The sequence below is a fragment of the Hyaena hyaena genome, unplaced genomic scaffold (genome assembly GCF_003009895.1).
Source record: "Hyaena hyaena isolate Hyena2069 unplaced genomic scaffold, ASM300989v1 scaffold_107, whole genome shotgun sequence".
NCBI classification, from domain to species: Eukaryota; Metazoa; Chordata; class Mammalia; order Carnivora; family Hyaenidae; genus Hyaena; species Hyaena hyaena.
The window spans coordinates 1,600,865-1,616,596 of record NW_024080739.1 but is presented as its reverse complement, the minus strand read 5'-3'; the positions used below and the strand labels follow the sequence as shown (position 1 = coordinate 1,616,596).

At 47.0% G+C, this 15,732-nt stretch overlaps 1 protein-coding gene across 4 annotated transcripts in view; it reads right to left on the bottom strand.

The window, feature by feature from the left end:
• Positions 1–15,732, bottom strand: part of ARHGAP26 (Rho GTPase activating protein 26) — a 425,905-nt gene that overhangs the window by 317,443 nt on the left and 92,730 nt on the right. For all 4 annotated transcript variants that reach the window (XM_039236147.1, XM_039236148.1, XM_039236149.1 and 1 more), the window contains exons 2-4: positions 7,109–7,204; positions 5,505–5,566; positions 658–729 (exon numbers count right to left, since the gene is read on the bottom strand). In XM_039236147.1, coding sequence (XP_039092078.1) covers positions 658–729; positions 5,505–5,566; positions 7,109–7,204 — 230 coding nt within the window. The remainder of the gene's footprint in view (positions 1–657; positions 730–5,504; positions 5,567–7,108; positions 7,205–15,732) is intronic.

Below are 15,732 nucleotides of genomic sequence, written 5' to 3'. Positions count from 1 at the left end.
AACACTATTCTGAAGGTCAAACTAGCTGGGATTTCCTAGTGACTTCTCACAGGGCAGGGGAACCCAGGAGAATCCACCTTGTAAAAACGAGCAAGATGCTCTTTGCAGTCTTCTCAGGGACTGATGGAATCGGCCAAATTTTAGCTGCTGTCCTTCCCCGTCAGCACTACCCCTTGGGACCTAGGAGTTGAAGCAGTCCTGATTTTTGACCTGCACAAGGTATAGCATATATTTTTCTAAACCAGGAAATTTCAAAGAAAACTATGACTATTCACTTTGTCGTGAAAAATGTCAAGATCTAGCAACAAAAGGCCCATTTTCTCAAACACAACAAAAATGAGCTGTGTCCCTCCCCACCCCCTCGGGCCCAACCCGCAACCCGGGTCTAGGCGCAGAGTCTTGGATGTCCGCAGTAAGTACAATTCCATGTTGTGCAAGCACAGATGTATCTACTAACACAAAGAGGCACGGTTTCTACCTTTGCATGATTTATGAACTAGCACAAAACGATTAGGTAACAAAATACGAGAATGACTGCTCTGGGGTTTGACCACACTCAAGTTTACTTGAGATACTTTCGAGTAACAGATGAGCTGGTATAAAATCTGAAAACAAGGCTGCCCTACAATCCGAGGACAGAGTTTGTGTAATTCTCACCTTGGCAGCCCCAATCTGCTCTTTTCGAAACTTCTCCAAGGGAGTGATGAGCACCTCGCTGGCATTCTCAATCTGGTGAGGAGAAACAGGGCAGGGTTGGGGGACAGGGGACACATGCACACAAAAGCAGCAATCAGTTAAGAATTCTAACAGTTCTGAAATAAAACATTTAAAAAAAATTTTGTTTTAAAAAGGGGGCACCTGGGTGGCTCAGTCGGCTGGGTATCTGACTACAGCTCAGGCCATGATCTTGCGATGCGTGAGTTTGAGCCCCGCGTTGGCCTCTGTGCTGACAGGTAGCTCAGAGCCTGGAGCCTGTTTCGATTCTGTGTCTCCCTCTCTCTCTCTCTCTGACCCTCCCCTGCTCACACTGCCTCTCTCTCTCTCAGACATAAATAAAACAGTAAAAAAAAATTTTGTAAAGAATTCTAGTAGTTCTGGCACCAAATGCCTCCTGGGTCTCGCTTCAAAATTTGAGTAAGCAACCCTGTACAGGTGTCAACTGTTCACGACACGTGAACTGAAAACACGTCAGCTCAAAACCAAGTCATCATCTCAAAACATGGAATTCTTCCTGTGTGGGATTCATTCTTTACAAATGCAGACCTCCAAAAAGGTAAGCAGCCACATGAAGGCAGAGGGGAGCTGGTGACAGGAGAGAATCTAAATTTCAGCTTTTAAGTGACTTCTTGTAAATACCCATTCACCCAAGCTATTTTTTAGTAGATGTATTTTAGACAGACCAACACTGAGTCTACGTTTAAAACGAGAAACACCTTTGGACATGCAGTGGCATGAAAACCTTCCAAGCCTGCTTTTGTGTATTCCTACCAGTACTGGACTAGGGTCAGGGCATTTGTGCCTCTGGACCACTGGCTGCCTCTCACCTTCATCCCCAGGCACTCATCCCATCAGGTCCTGCACACCCCCCAGATCATCACCCAATGTACCTCAAATGCCCAAAATTTGTTCTACTTCCAAGTTTTGGCAGTCGCCATTTACTCAGATGCTAGGTCCCCAAAGTCTCTTGTAGACAACTCATTTCTTATTCTATTTCAGGTTTAGGCCTTAAGGTCACCTCTTTAGGGAGGCTTTCCCTGATCACCAGCTGGTTGCAAAGAAAACATCTCCTCGCTACCTCACCAAGTGTTTCCTTCAGAAGATTTAAGCCAGCTAAAGTTTTGTAATTTACCACTACACACACACACACACACACACTCATGCACACATGTGCACGCCTATCTTGCAAATGCCCACTTGCACACCATTCTCCTCCCAACACAGAAGTGTGCTGAAACAAAGGAGCACTCAAGTATTTTTCAATGACTAAATGAATGAATGAATTATTTCTTGACTGGCTGCCAACTGTGTGACCACGGGCAATGCATTTAACCTCTCTGGGCTCTAATTTCCTCATGTGCAAAATGAGTAGGCTGGATTGTTCCAGCTCCAAGAGTCCATGGTCTGCTCAAAGGCAGTAAAAAATATTTTACAATCTTTCCTTTTAAGTCATTCACTGCTCACTCGTCGCTCTACTAATTATTTCAAGAATCCTGTCGCAACAAAGGATTATTTTTCTGTATCACATGCACATCCATAACAATGAAACCGACAGAGTAAATGCCAGAAGCCATCGATGGACACAGCCAAGAACTAAGTGAGCGATGTGAAGAATAAAAAGTGGCAGGTCTCCAAATACACTGCCATTTGTTTTTTTCTCAATTTTGAGAGCACTTATCTCAGAAGAGAGCGTTTTAACATAAAGGATGCAATGTTTAACTTGTTTGCTTTTTATCATTATTTGATGTTGCTTAATGGGCTCCCCTGTTTAACTCTTCCACAAATCAACTGAAAGTCTCCAAAGCTCACAGTAGTGTGCTGAGCCCCTAAGCTAGTGGTGCTCAATCTCAGCATGTCAGACTCACCAGGAAAGCTTTTAAAAATCCCAAAGTCCATACCCCTGAAACCAAGAGCACAAGTTAGCATACACTGTATGTTAGCTCACTTGATAATAAACTTTATTTTTTAAAGAAGAGGCCAATAAACAACAAAAAAAAACCCAATGTCTAGGTTATGTCTCAAACCAATACTTTGTCCCAGGCATCAATAGATTTTAAACTATCCAAGTTGTTCCAATGGGCATCTGTGGCTGAGAACCTAGCCTTAAGGACAGGCTAGACACAAAAGCACTAATACACCTGGGAAACAGAATGCCCAAGACCTTGTCCCAGTCCTTCTACTGCTTGCTACTGGACTTCACAAGAGTCAGTTTTCCCAAGTGGTCCGTGAAAAACGACAGATAGTGAGAAACAAGGTTGTTCTGGGTCTAAGATTCTACGACTATGTCATTTCCACTCAGCTCTAAGCACTGCACTGATACTGGTAGACAAAGAAGCCCACTCTTTGCTCCTCAAGAACTCCTACTTACTATGGGACAGACACATGCAGTGAGTATCAGACACAGTGGAGAATCAGATGCATGAACCTGATACTAAGAAAATACAAAGGATGGCCAACTATCCCAAGGAGTTGGGAAAGCCTTTGCAGAGAGGTGCGGCTTTGGTAAGCTGAGCTAAACTGATGAGGCTGTCATCAGGTGAGGAGGTAGGAAAGGGACTTGAGATGGCCAGATACTCGGATGCGCACAGTAGAAAACTCAGTTCACAGACATTACTAAAAAAACTGTGGAGGCAAGCTGAAGAGTATAATCCAGTCATTGTTCCCTTACCACAAGCCCAAGCAATCTGCACGGTATTCATCGTGATCTACTCCCCACACGCCCCCACCCACAAACACAGACTCAGCCAAGAATCAGACTCCTAAGAATCACTTCCCTTTCTCAGACAGTAGCACGTGCACAAACACACAAGCTGTCCCCTGCCTCCACCCACCACCGACCATGCTGCGGCTACCAGCCTCCTGATTCTGGTGCAGGCACCCAAAAAGAAGCCATCAATGTAAACCATGTTTCTGTGTGGAGGGCAGAGGTGAGAGCTACCGCTCTGTGGAGTGTTCCAAGGAAATTCCCACATTCTTTAGTATAACACAATTTTGGGTTTGAATACAAACCATGACACTTTTTTTTTTTTTTTTTTTTTAACTATGTGACCTTGGGCATGTTAACCAACCATCCGGAACTGCAGTATCTTCATCTAGACAATAGGATGATATAGGGACCATCATTCAGGTTAAAATTAAAAATGTGTGCATACATGTCTTGGTCGAGGCTATCGACTGAATAGCATTTCCTCAAAATTTATACGGCCAAGCCCTAACCTCTGTGAAATTAAACAAAGGAGCCATTAAAGTGGGTAGCTCTAATGCTATCATAGCTTACATCAGCAAACCAAAACCCAAGGCTGTCAACCTCTCCGGGTTGAGAAATGGAGACTGACTAGGCTTTCCCAAGTAAAACAACAGCTTAAGCTATAACTAATCAAATCATTTCCTTGTTACTTCCATTTGCTCCCTAGAAAAGCCTTTCCCCTATAGTTCCTGCCAGTGGAGGGTCCCTAAACATTTCTAGTTTGGTGCTTCCCAGTTTGAACCAATTGTTCTTCGAATAAAGTCATAAAAATATGATATGCCTCAGTTTATCATTTAATACCCCCAGGATGGCAGTATCTGGAGACAGAGTGTTTCGAAGGTCCTTAGGTCATAAAGGCAGAGTCCTCACAATGGGATATGGCAAGAAGGTGGCCATGTGCAAGGCAGGGAAAGGGCCTTACCAGGAACCAAATCAGTTGGTTCCTTGATCTTGGATTATACCCAGTCTCCCCAACTATGAGAAATAAGTAGTTGCTGTGTAAACCATCCAGGCTGTATTCTGTTGTGGCAGTCTAAGCAGATCAAGACAGCCAACTTAGGGGGCACCTGGGTGGCTCAGTTGGTTAAGCGTTTGACTTCGGCTCAGGTCATGATCTCATGGTTCGTGGGTTCAAGCCCCGCTTTGGGCTCTGTGCTGACAGCTAGCTCAGAGCCTAGAGCCTGTTTCAGATTCTGTGTCTCCCTCTCTCTCTGACCCTCCCCTGCTCACACTGTCTCTATCTCTATCTCAAAAATAAACATTTAAAAAAAATTTTTTTTACCCAAAAAAGACAGCCAACTTAGTCTCCAATGATCAGTTTTAGCATGTGAAGAGAGGACAAATGTTCACTGACAGTTTCTTCCCTGGGCCTCTAGAGCACCACTGCCTAGGGCCAAGCCCTCCTAGGGGCACATCACCATGAGGCCAGCAGAGGGACTGCAATTCAGGCTTCATTCTTGGTATCTTAGGGATACAGAGAAGATGCAAAAGAACTTTTTATGGATGTGTAATCCATTATCTGTGGATGCCAAACCTCATCAGAATAATTTATAATAATTTAGAATAGAGAAGATAGCGTCTAAGAACCTAGAGATCAGCATTTGATTCTTCAATATGCCCAGTGCTCCCTTTGTAGAACCTCTCGTAATGACAATCCTTTAGTTAGTGCCCATTGACTCGGTGCATGCTGCAGGGCAGACACCGGGTTAGGTGTTTCAGAATAAACACTGAAGGAGGGACCCCTGCCCTTCAGGACTCTTGGATACATTTGGTAAGAGGAGACTGGAGGTGGGGTGTGGGGGAGGGGGAAGCAGAGTGTGACACCTTCATTCCCACCTTGCCCATAGGGAATCCTAGGCCTCCAGAAGTTAAATGATTCAAAAGATCCACCTGGAAGTCATACCTTACAGGCACACCTTACAGTGAATCTTTGGGAGGACAACAACATGGTTCTCAAGTTATCCATAGTAATCCCTTACCATTTATGGAAGGCTGACATGACCACACTATATGGGACCAAGAGCACCCTGGCCGTACTCACCATCCGTATCCGTTCATCTTCAAGATTCCTGAGGACCGTGGCAAATTCCTGCAAAGACCTTGCTGGAAAAGAGAAAGTGCCATGAGAGGGACATAGAGAAATGGGCCTTTGGGAGCCTTTCCAAGCACAGTGAGTATGTTATGGATTCAAATCCCTTGGCACAGGCAGAATCCTAAAGTCAATTGCTTCCCAAGTTCTCCCCTTATCTTTTCATCATTAACCATCCAGGATGACCCCAAAAGGCAGGTTAATTTCACCTGGCACTCTAGCTAGGAAAGGATTTCCTTCAAAAACCTGCCTGTTCCTGACACTACCCAGGACTGATGAGATGCTGGCTGGCTCCCAGACTCTTGGCTGGAAGGGGCAGAGTTCCACGTAAGAGTTAAAGGATTTCCTGCCCAGGATTTGACCTCTTCAACCTTAGTTGTGGGCCTGCGTCAGAAGTCAACCTTTCCTTTGGCACCAAGACTACACTAGTGCAGCTCGCCTTAGAAGCCACATCTCTGGTTTCTCCCTGGATTCCTCCTCCTGAGTCTTTTAAGCCACTTATTGATACAATATGCCTACAGCATGGTGGTCAGATGTAGACTCTCCTACACCAGAATTATTCCCAAAGGCAACAGGCATGAGGTGCAGCAACCCTGAAGATATTCAGAACATAGGCGTAGTGCTGGGAGAAGCACCCATGTATTCAGGAGGTACTACAACGATGCATTTTCACTGCTCTCATCTATGTCCCAACTGCCTTTGCTCATGCCCAGATCAGGCCACTCTGAGTGACAACAGAGGACTCAACAAGCATTAGACAACTTTCTTAGTTTAATTTCTCAATCCTTGCTCACTCCAGGGAGCTAACCAAGATGCCCAATGTAAGAAGAGTCAAGTGCAAGGGCTAGACCCTGCCAAAGGCAGACGTCTGGATATTGCAAATCACCTGTGCACAGTGTAGTCGTCAACAGTAACCCCGCCCTCAGCCTCTGATTAAGAAATGGGAGGGGAGATAGAGGGATGGGAGGGTATGGGTCTGTCCATTTACCAGGAAAACAGGAGGATCGGGCCTTTAACAACCAGGCAGAGAGAGCAGTTTAGCTTCACTCAGCACAGCAACGGGCTCCTCAACAGAAACACCGGAAGGTGCCCCGAACAAACTGTATTGCAGGAGGCCGCCGGAGCATGCCCCACCGCCCTCAGCCTAGGAGCAGGCAGCAACTGTAGTCCGGGCCCAGGCCCCAGCCTGCCCCCCACAGCAGCCCTGCCCTCCTCCTAGCCAGACCGGTGCAGGGGAGGGTGGTCCTAGAACAAATCTCCTCTCATCCACAGACATCTTGTCAACACCCTGACCACTGTGCCTGAGGTAACAACTCCACTGTACCTGTGAGTGATTTTTCTTATGGGCCAGGGGCCTAGTTCACCACTTAGGATGAATGCGCCAAGGGCTCCTTGGCCCCCGACCCTGACTTCACTCTGTCCGCACCACTGTTGGTAATTCATGAATTAAGTAATTCATGACACTGAGATACTTTCTATCACAGGAGGAAGGCTCATCAAGGACATGGACGGGACAGTCAACGGTGACCTTTCTTACGCACATGGTTAGGACTTACCTATACACATTTCATCATCTGTTTCTGCATCTCCTATGCACTGGAATTTAAATTCATTTAAGGAATCAGCAAATTTCCTCTTCGCTGAAGACAGATCTAGCAAGAAAAAGAGTAAGCAAATATGAATTATGGACATAAACTGATGTTCGCACGTGCTGCACTCTTTAGTCCTTGTACTTCATGCAGCAGCTCAATTTTTTCCTGAGGCGATTTCAAATACAAAAGAATTTAAGTTCCAAAACACTGAACTGTTTCTAATGTGAAATTCTGATTGGCTTGGAAAATTCTTATTTCTGTTAACATTGCTTTAACCATTCTGGTCCCAGCTCGAACTCCTCCAGCCACACACGGAGTCGTGTCGTGTGCATTGGTCCCAGGTGGGAATCAACAGGCCTAAGGAGGGGTCAGGAGCAAGTGTGGGTCAGAGCAGACATCAGTGTCCATCACCCCGTGGCTCGGCTCGGACCTCTCACATCCGGGCATTAGGTAGGGAGCTGGAAGGAAGGGCGAGGCAGGTCCCGCCCCCACCGCACAGGAGCCCTGGGACTCCTTATTCTGACTCAGGCACACGTGACGCCCAGTTCTCACAACGCGCGCAGTTCCCCCTCACAGGGAGAGTGACCAGCCAGCCTGACCAATTTCCGCCTGAACCATGTCCCTGGGTCACCACGTTCCCCGCCGCCCCAAGAACAAAAGCCCTGACGATGTTTTGAGTTGAGGTTAAAAACACACTCCACATATGTTATCTGTAAAGAAAGCTCTCGGAAATCCTTGTCAAATTTTTAAAAATAAGCTCCCGTGTAAGACAGCATTAAAAGCCAATGATCCCTCCTGAACCCTCAGCTTCTGTTAAGGGTATAAAACCACCTAGGTACCTTTAAGTGGCCTGACAGACCCAGCTGCTCAGTCCAAACGCGCTTAACTTAATTCCACATGCAGCCTTCCTGCAGATTAGGCTAATCATTCAAATGACCCTCAGAGATGTTTCCCTTATTGAAGGGGAAATGGTATTATGTTCGGATTCCCAGAGGAGGGAAATATGAGGCCCAACTGGCAACATGCACTGGGTTTAATGAGATACGGGGAGGAGGCTGGGAGGATTCTGGATTCACTGATCAACATCGTCTAATGGAATAAAAACACCCTTCTCTTGGTTAGTTCCTAGAGCTGTTCCTTCAAGTTAGGGGTCATGGGTTTGTTTGTTTTTTCTTCCATCTTTTGGTTTGCTGATTTCTACTTCTGCGCTTCACAGTGCACCCTGCCCAGTGCATGCTGAATAAAGTGTGCTCACGGAGGGCGGGATATAAATTGCCCCACCAGTGTGCGGCTCGCCATCCCAGAGCTTATTCCAAGAGCTAGCTGCGCAGGGAAGAGGCTGGCAGGGCAGTCTCGCTGTTCTCAGGTCTGGGGCTCAGGCTTTTACCACCTGGACAGCACAGGCGCCTCCCATGGGCTCGGGGGACATGAATCCTAAGAGAGCTGTGGCTTCTTCAGCGCTTCACTCTACACCAAAAGGAGCCAACACCTGAAATGGAGAAGGTGAACACAGGAACCAATGGGCAGTAGTCTCCAGTCTCTCCCTAGTGCAGGCACTTTAACACAAGTCCAGGGAGGCCGGCGGAGGAAGCAGGCATCTCTTCAAACTGGCTGACCCAAGCAGAGGATATCCCTCAGAACGCCAATCGCTCCCCGGCAAGTCAAGAAAGGAACAGATGCACCTGACAGAACGCTGTGGGAAGCAAAGATAGGAGGCCAGGCAGGATGAGAAAAGGGCAGAATCATCTTTCAGAGCAGAAGACAAAGCCCCCAGAGAAGCCCAGAGTATCATGCTGAGAATGTGGGCATGGCTGTGCTCAGTCACACCATCATTAGAATGTTCTCCAGAACAGAACTCCCAAAGAAGGGCCTGGGCTAAGAGTAAGAATAGGGTCACTTCTCGGTCCACCTAACAATCCTCTCTGCCTCCCCCGTAGGCAAGAAAAGACTCCAGCTGGACAAGCATCTGAACAAAGTGGAGGAAAGGTGAAATGTAAGCTAGGCTTGGGACACCTCCCAACACGCACCTGAGCAGCTGTGCTGCCAGGGGCGGCGACCAGTGAGGATCAGGGAGTGGCTAGTAACGCACAACAGGGCCTTTGTGGGGCCTTTTCACAGCAGGGCCCATCTGAGCTGGAGGGAGGCCTGTTAGCTCCTGACCAGAAAGTAACTTTATTTCGTTGTCAACCTGCACACAGCGCACTCTGCCACCACACAAGCTGGAGAAGCCAGATGGGAGCCACAGGGCTGGCGAGGACGCCTCTCTGGCTGATGGAAGAACTACAGAGTGAGTGCTGGTCCACAGGCAATGCTGGTTGCAGGCCAGCAAGCACAGCGAGGTAGACTAAAAATCCCCCCAACTGGAAGTCCCCGTGGGCTTGCGTGGTGCGTGCCTGTGAGAGAAAGCTTCCGGTCCAAGTGCACTGGGTGTTGTGTTTATTCAGCATCTACTCCCCAGTCTTTGCAAGAGCAGCTCAAGCTTGCTTGGGAGACTCTGCCCTTGAGGCTTGCCTTGCTTGTGGTCCTGGTCATAGGCTGATCAGCCCCTTACCCTCACCCCAACCTTACCAAGCTCCTGGGTTCAAATTTCAGCTCCACTATTTCCCAGACTTGTAACCAACTTTAGTTTAAACCTGACTTCACAGTCGCCTTACTTGACATAAGCTGTCAGCCCCACCTAATACATCAGCTTGTCAGGAGTCCCAGGGACACAGTGCACAGGCACCCTGTACACTGTAAGCTTCAGTTCGAGGCAGGACTGGGCTGTTGTTCCCTAATGTATGAATCCTGCAGTGGCAGAACCCAGGGAAGGGAAGCATGACTAGCTGTGCTGAAAATGCAAATAAGCTAAAGGAGTGACCAAAGAACACACAATTCTAACATGGGGATCTGGGCCTCTATCGGCTCATGCAAGGTGAGACCCTTGGAGCACGTAGATACCCCATGATGCCTCATCCCATTAAGATAAAACCCCTCTCGGCTACTTGGACCAATGGAGAGGACACCAAAAAACAACACCCAAAACACAATGATTCTCGTCTACAACCCAAAACGACTGGTACAATGTATGCAGACGATCACCTCGGACGTGTCACTGCACAGGGATTTATTTCTGGAGACTTCACGCTGATGGAACAAGCATCTAACATGCGCATTCCAGGAAGCAGAGCGGAGAAGGGAGGGAAGCTGGTACTGGTGTTGAGTGCACGCCAAGCTTCCTGACAGCCCGCTCACAGAACCCCACGGTTTCACGCTCGGTACAAGATACCACGAGGCGCCAAAAGTCACTAATATTTACTCTGCAGAAACATCTGTTGCTAGAAAGGCAGAATGCCGGCCAGAGCAGAGAGAAGTCGTAACTGGCAGCTTCTGGGGGAGGACAAGAATCTGCCTTACAGAATTAAGTTGCCTCCGCCTCTGAGTGAGACCAGGCAGCTAAGGGATACAGAAGCGACAAGAAGTCTGGGCCTTGAAAGACAGCGGCCAAACATGTCTGCTTACTAGGGGACCAGAGGGAAGTGCCCTTCTCATCCTGGAGAAGTCATGCTCTGTCTTCCCAGTTACTAATCTGCACAGAGATTTAAGACAATTTAACCTAACAATAACTCTTTTTTCAGGAAAAGAAGTTGATCTTTTTTTTTTAAGTTAGGATACACCTTAATTTACACAGGTTTTACCAGTAGTGCTATAAGCCAAGCCATTTCTATTTACCGTTGAGTAAAACTTAATATCCATGTGCACACATAAACACACAATGTGTAGGTACACATGATGAAGGATGCAAGGTGACCTTACAATTACACTTATTTCAGTGCATCTATCACCTTTCTTTGACCTACGGTTACCAGAACTGTATGTAAGTACCCATAAAATTTTTTGCTCCTCAGTCTCATCTCCCTGGATTTGGAAACTGATTACAGTTAATGAAGTTCAACTGGCACACTAAGTATTTATGACAAGACTGTCCCGTTGGCTGCTTCAAGTGCAAACACCAAAGTCCCCAGGCCTACCTACCCTCTCCCTTCTCTGAAAGCCAATTAAGCCTTACTCTCTGTGCCTGATTGCCTTGTATTTGGAATGATTCCACGACTATGCATGAGTGGCTCCCTGGCATAATGGCATAGTAAGTGCCTATGAAAGGGCCAGACAAGGTGGCCATCAAGACTGGGCACAGCACGAGAAGGTGGCTCCCAAATGGAGTATGTGACATCCCCAAACGAGAGGGCTGACAGGTGTACATGAGTCCGGAGACCGCAGCTCTGCCCACAGCTCGCATTCTCAGGTAGACTTCCCACTCTCGACATCAAACACTCTCTCCTCTCCTATCCTCCAACCAAGGGCCTCGTCCTGTGTCCCCATTTACCGAAGGGTGCCACCATCTGTCCTGATACACAAGTCAAAGTCACACACCATGTATCATCCTGGCAGCACAGCGTCCTTCCCAAGTGTGTCCATTTCACCTCCTAAGCACATTCGTTCTACACACTCCTTCCCATCGCCATTCGCAAACCTCTCAAAGAAATGCCCCCATTTGTCTGGGTAACTGCAAATGCCTCTGCTCTGGTTTCCCACACCCACTTTTGTTCCTCCTGTCAGTTCTCCCTCCGGTCAGGACAGCTCCAGTAGTGGATCCTGCGATGGGTTCCCAGAGATCTAAAAACCAAGACCAAAGTCCCTCCCAAAGTTTTCCAAGCCCCTCCCAACCTTGCAAGGCCTGGGCCCCCAACTTCCTCTCTAGGTTCCGCCAGTTCCTGCAATCTTCTACTCATACCTGCAGCCCTCAACTCAAAACCGTAGTCCTCGAAGAAGCCCACCCTGTTCTGTGACCCGACCAAACCCTACCCTACCTTCTGAGTCCTCTGCACCTGTTTCTTCATAGCAATTCTAAATTGTTCAGGTGACTGTCCTATCAGTACCTCCCCAACTAGTAAATTCCTTCAGGGTGAGGATCTTGTTCCTTCATGCTCATAACTATATCCTCAGAACCTAGCACATCACCTGGCTGAGAGCAGGAGTCACAGGAAGAACAAAGGGGCGGGCGGGGGGGGAGGGGGGGGAGTTGGCCACTCCACTAGTTCACTGCACTCAACAAAGGTAAAATTCTCAACTGTCTCAACTGTATACTTCCCAAGTGAAAATAAGATTGGAGATATATTAGGACAAACTTGACAGTTAAGTCTGCCTGAAGTTTGTATTATACAGGAATATGCTTACCTAAGATAAAAACCACCTTCCCTAATCTTTTCTGTTGAAGGACATTCCCACAGAGCTACAGAACCAGCAGCAAGCACATGAAGCAAAAACCTTCTCTAAACCGAGACCAGGAGAAGTGAGCTTACAAACATGCCAGTGGTGGGCCACAGCCATGGGTGCCCTTTCAACCCCAGCCTGTCCCGAAGCCTGGAGCTACAACAGATGAAGAAAGAGTTCCAGAGACCCTTCTCTCTTCCCCCATACCTGGGCAAGTGGAAAACACATCCAATCAGAAACTGCCTGGAGAGAGGCATTTCCCAGACTGCATGTGGCATTTTAAACCTAGCGCCATTGCTTAACTGTAAAAAAAAAAACCAAGCCATGTTCCTTTGCTAGGTACCATTCCACAGTCTGACCCTGGACTTGAGGAGCAAAAAGAGAGATGATGTTCAAATCTTACAATAGAACAAAATACACCCATAGCATTCCTCTAGTTTCTGTGATGCAGTCTCACCTGCGGCCACTAGGTGGCGATGGACAATATGCGAGAAGAGGTGCTGATAACCCAAGGAGAAATGACAAAGCCTGACAAGTAGTGCTGGGCACAAATCAGATAAAGACTCCCACCCAAGAAGGGAAATGTCCAGTAGGCATGCAATCAGCAGTGCAGGGAGAAGCCCCGGCCTCCATGGGGGAAGAAATGCCCTAAAACATTCAGAGGACCTGTGTTCATCTTATCCATTCAAGCCTGAGACATGGAGGGGAGGGGCTGGAGGGATGAAGTCACCAGTAGCCTGTCTCTTACATTCTTTCAAATCTGGCTGCAGCAGACTCAGAAAACCACTCATGTCACTGGAGGATGATATACCCACCAGCCCCATCAGCCACCACATGTCACATCATGTGCATTCTGACTATATGGCTGTGTGCTTTTCCTGAGGCCATTTTGCTAAAACTATTTCCTAAATGAGGCCATAGCCAACACTGACTCTGGAGAATCTCTTTCTCCAACCAGAGAGCTAACGCTAATGAAATTTTCAGAGTTATTTTAAAAATGAGATTTTGGGGCGCCTGGGTGGCTCAGTCGGTTGAGCATCCAACTCTTGATTTCGGCTCAGGTCATGATCTCACAGTCATGAGATCGTCGAGCCCTAGTTGGGCTATGCACTGGGTGTGGAGCCTGCTTAACATTCTCTCTCCCTCTCCCTCTTAACTCACTTCATACTCACAATAATTCTACAAGTAGGAATTATTATTCCCATTTTGCAGATGGGGAAACAGATTCAGAGATTAAGTAACATGCCATGGTCACATAGCTAATGAGTGATAGTGTAAGAAACCTGGTCCCAGTGACTCCAAACTCTCAACTACAAAACTCTACGGCCTAACTGCTATCAGTGTACTCAAAAAAAATTTTTTTAATGATACATATACATTTCATATCCTTAGAAGGACCTCATCTGTGAACAGATGTACCTGGGCTTTCAGTTACCTGCAATCAACCCCAATCTAGAACAGACGATTCCCTCTGACTTAATGTCAGGTGGTCAGTAGTAAGTGAACAACACTATGCTATGTCACACTGCCTACCTCATTCACCTCACCATGTAGGCATTTCATCATTTCACATCATCACAAGAAGAGTGAATACAGTAAGATGTTTTGAGAGAGATCAGATTCAGTCAACTTTTATTACAGTGCTCTAATTGCTCTGTTGTATTTTTAATTATTGTTGTAAACATCTCACTGCATCTAATTTATAAACTTTATCATTAGTATGTACGTGTAGTCTAAGTACAGAAAATAAGAACAGTGCATATAGGTTTCACCACTATCCATGGTTTCAGACCATGGTTCCACTGGGATCTTGGAACGTATCCCCTGTGGAGGGGGTGGGGGAGAAGGAGGGCTCTAGGCAGACTTATAAATTAAGGGAGAACATGCTAGCGCTAACAGAATTGTGGGGGGTTGGGGGGGGAGCGGCTACAGATGTGCAAGCAGGCTATTACTCCAGGCGGGGCCACTGCAAGGGTCTTTCCAGGAACCAAGAACAGGGAGTGGCATTCGAAGAGAGGCTTAAAAGTTCCGGAGTTCAGGATTATTTGGACATGCAGAAATCAGAGGGAGGTGCAGGGCAGGGTAAACAGGCATGGGAAGGTATTCTAGAAGTAGCAACAGGAAGCAAAGAGATGCAAAAGCAGAGGACCCAGGGAGACACAGCAGGCAGTTCAGCCTGATGGACAGAAGGTAAGACTAGGAAGAGGGATTACAATCTCAACATGGAAGGACCAAACGCCAAGCTAAGAAATTCAAACTTCCTCCCTCAAAAAATGGAAACCCTACTTTTATAAAAAAGAGAGAGACCAGATCAACAAACACTGATTATGCCTTTCACTAAAGAGCTGGCCCCAGAACTTAGCTTTGGGACCCCTGCTCTGACCTCCCATTCTGCTTCACTGCCAAGAGCATACAACCACAGGCAAGGGACTTTCTCTTTATGGGATGACTAGGTGACCAGTGACACCTCTCAACTACGGCAATGGGTACCCAGACCATTGGTCAGTCAGGAGCTAAGGAGAGAATGAGGGACTGAGAGCAACTGCGCTCCCTACCGAAAACTCCAAGTTCAGATCTGATTATGAGTGATCAGTGGCATCAGCACTATGCACACTTAATTATACACAAAGATGTATATAAACACATTGGTTTTTCCCAAACGCTACAGAAACTGCTCTTCCGAAGAACATCAAGAGTTTAAGTCCTACCACTTGATCTTGTATGAAGAAATTCCAGACTCGCTTAATGTCACATAATAGTACTTAATAAACATTTGCTAATCAAGGACCAATATGCTAAATGATGAAGTCAGCATTAGACCTAGCATGCAAAGTCAAGCCCCAAAGAGCCCAGCCTCAAATGTGAGTCCCTCAGTCCTGACACAGCACTGAACAAGGACACAGAGGTACTGGATTCAGAACAATAGCGTTCACATTAAGCCCCAAGACCTTCTCTGACAGCAGGTCAGCACAGGAAAAACTCCCTCAAGGAAAACAATGGTGATTTGCTTGCTTAAACAAAGAAGCCCATTTTCAGAGGGACTGATCAAGTGAAAGAGCAAAAAGGAAAGGGTATTTCCACAGTTCAAGTGTAAACGTCTCTGTCTCTCTGTCTCTCTCTCTCTCTCTCTCTCTCTCTCTCTCACACACACACACACACACACACACACACAATCAAGGACAATTCACAAAAGTATCAAGTGCATGGACTCCACAAACATGGATTCAAACCCTGTTATGTGCCAATTACCAGCTCTGTGACTGGGCATAAATTACTCAACCCCTCTGACAGTTGGTGTCACTCTAAGGGTAACAAGCACCTGACAAGGCTGTTATGGG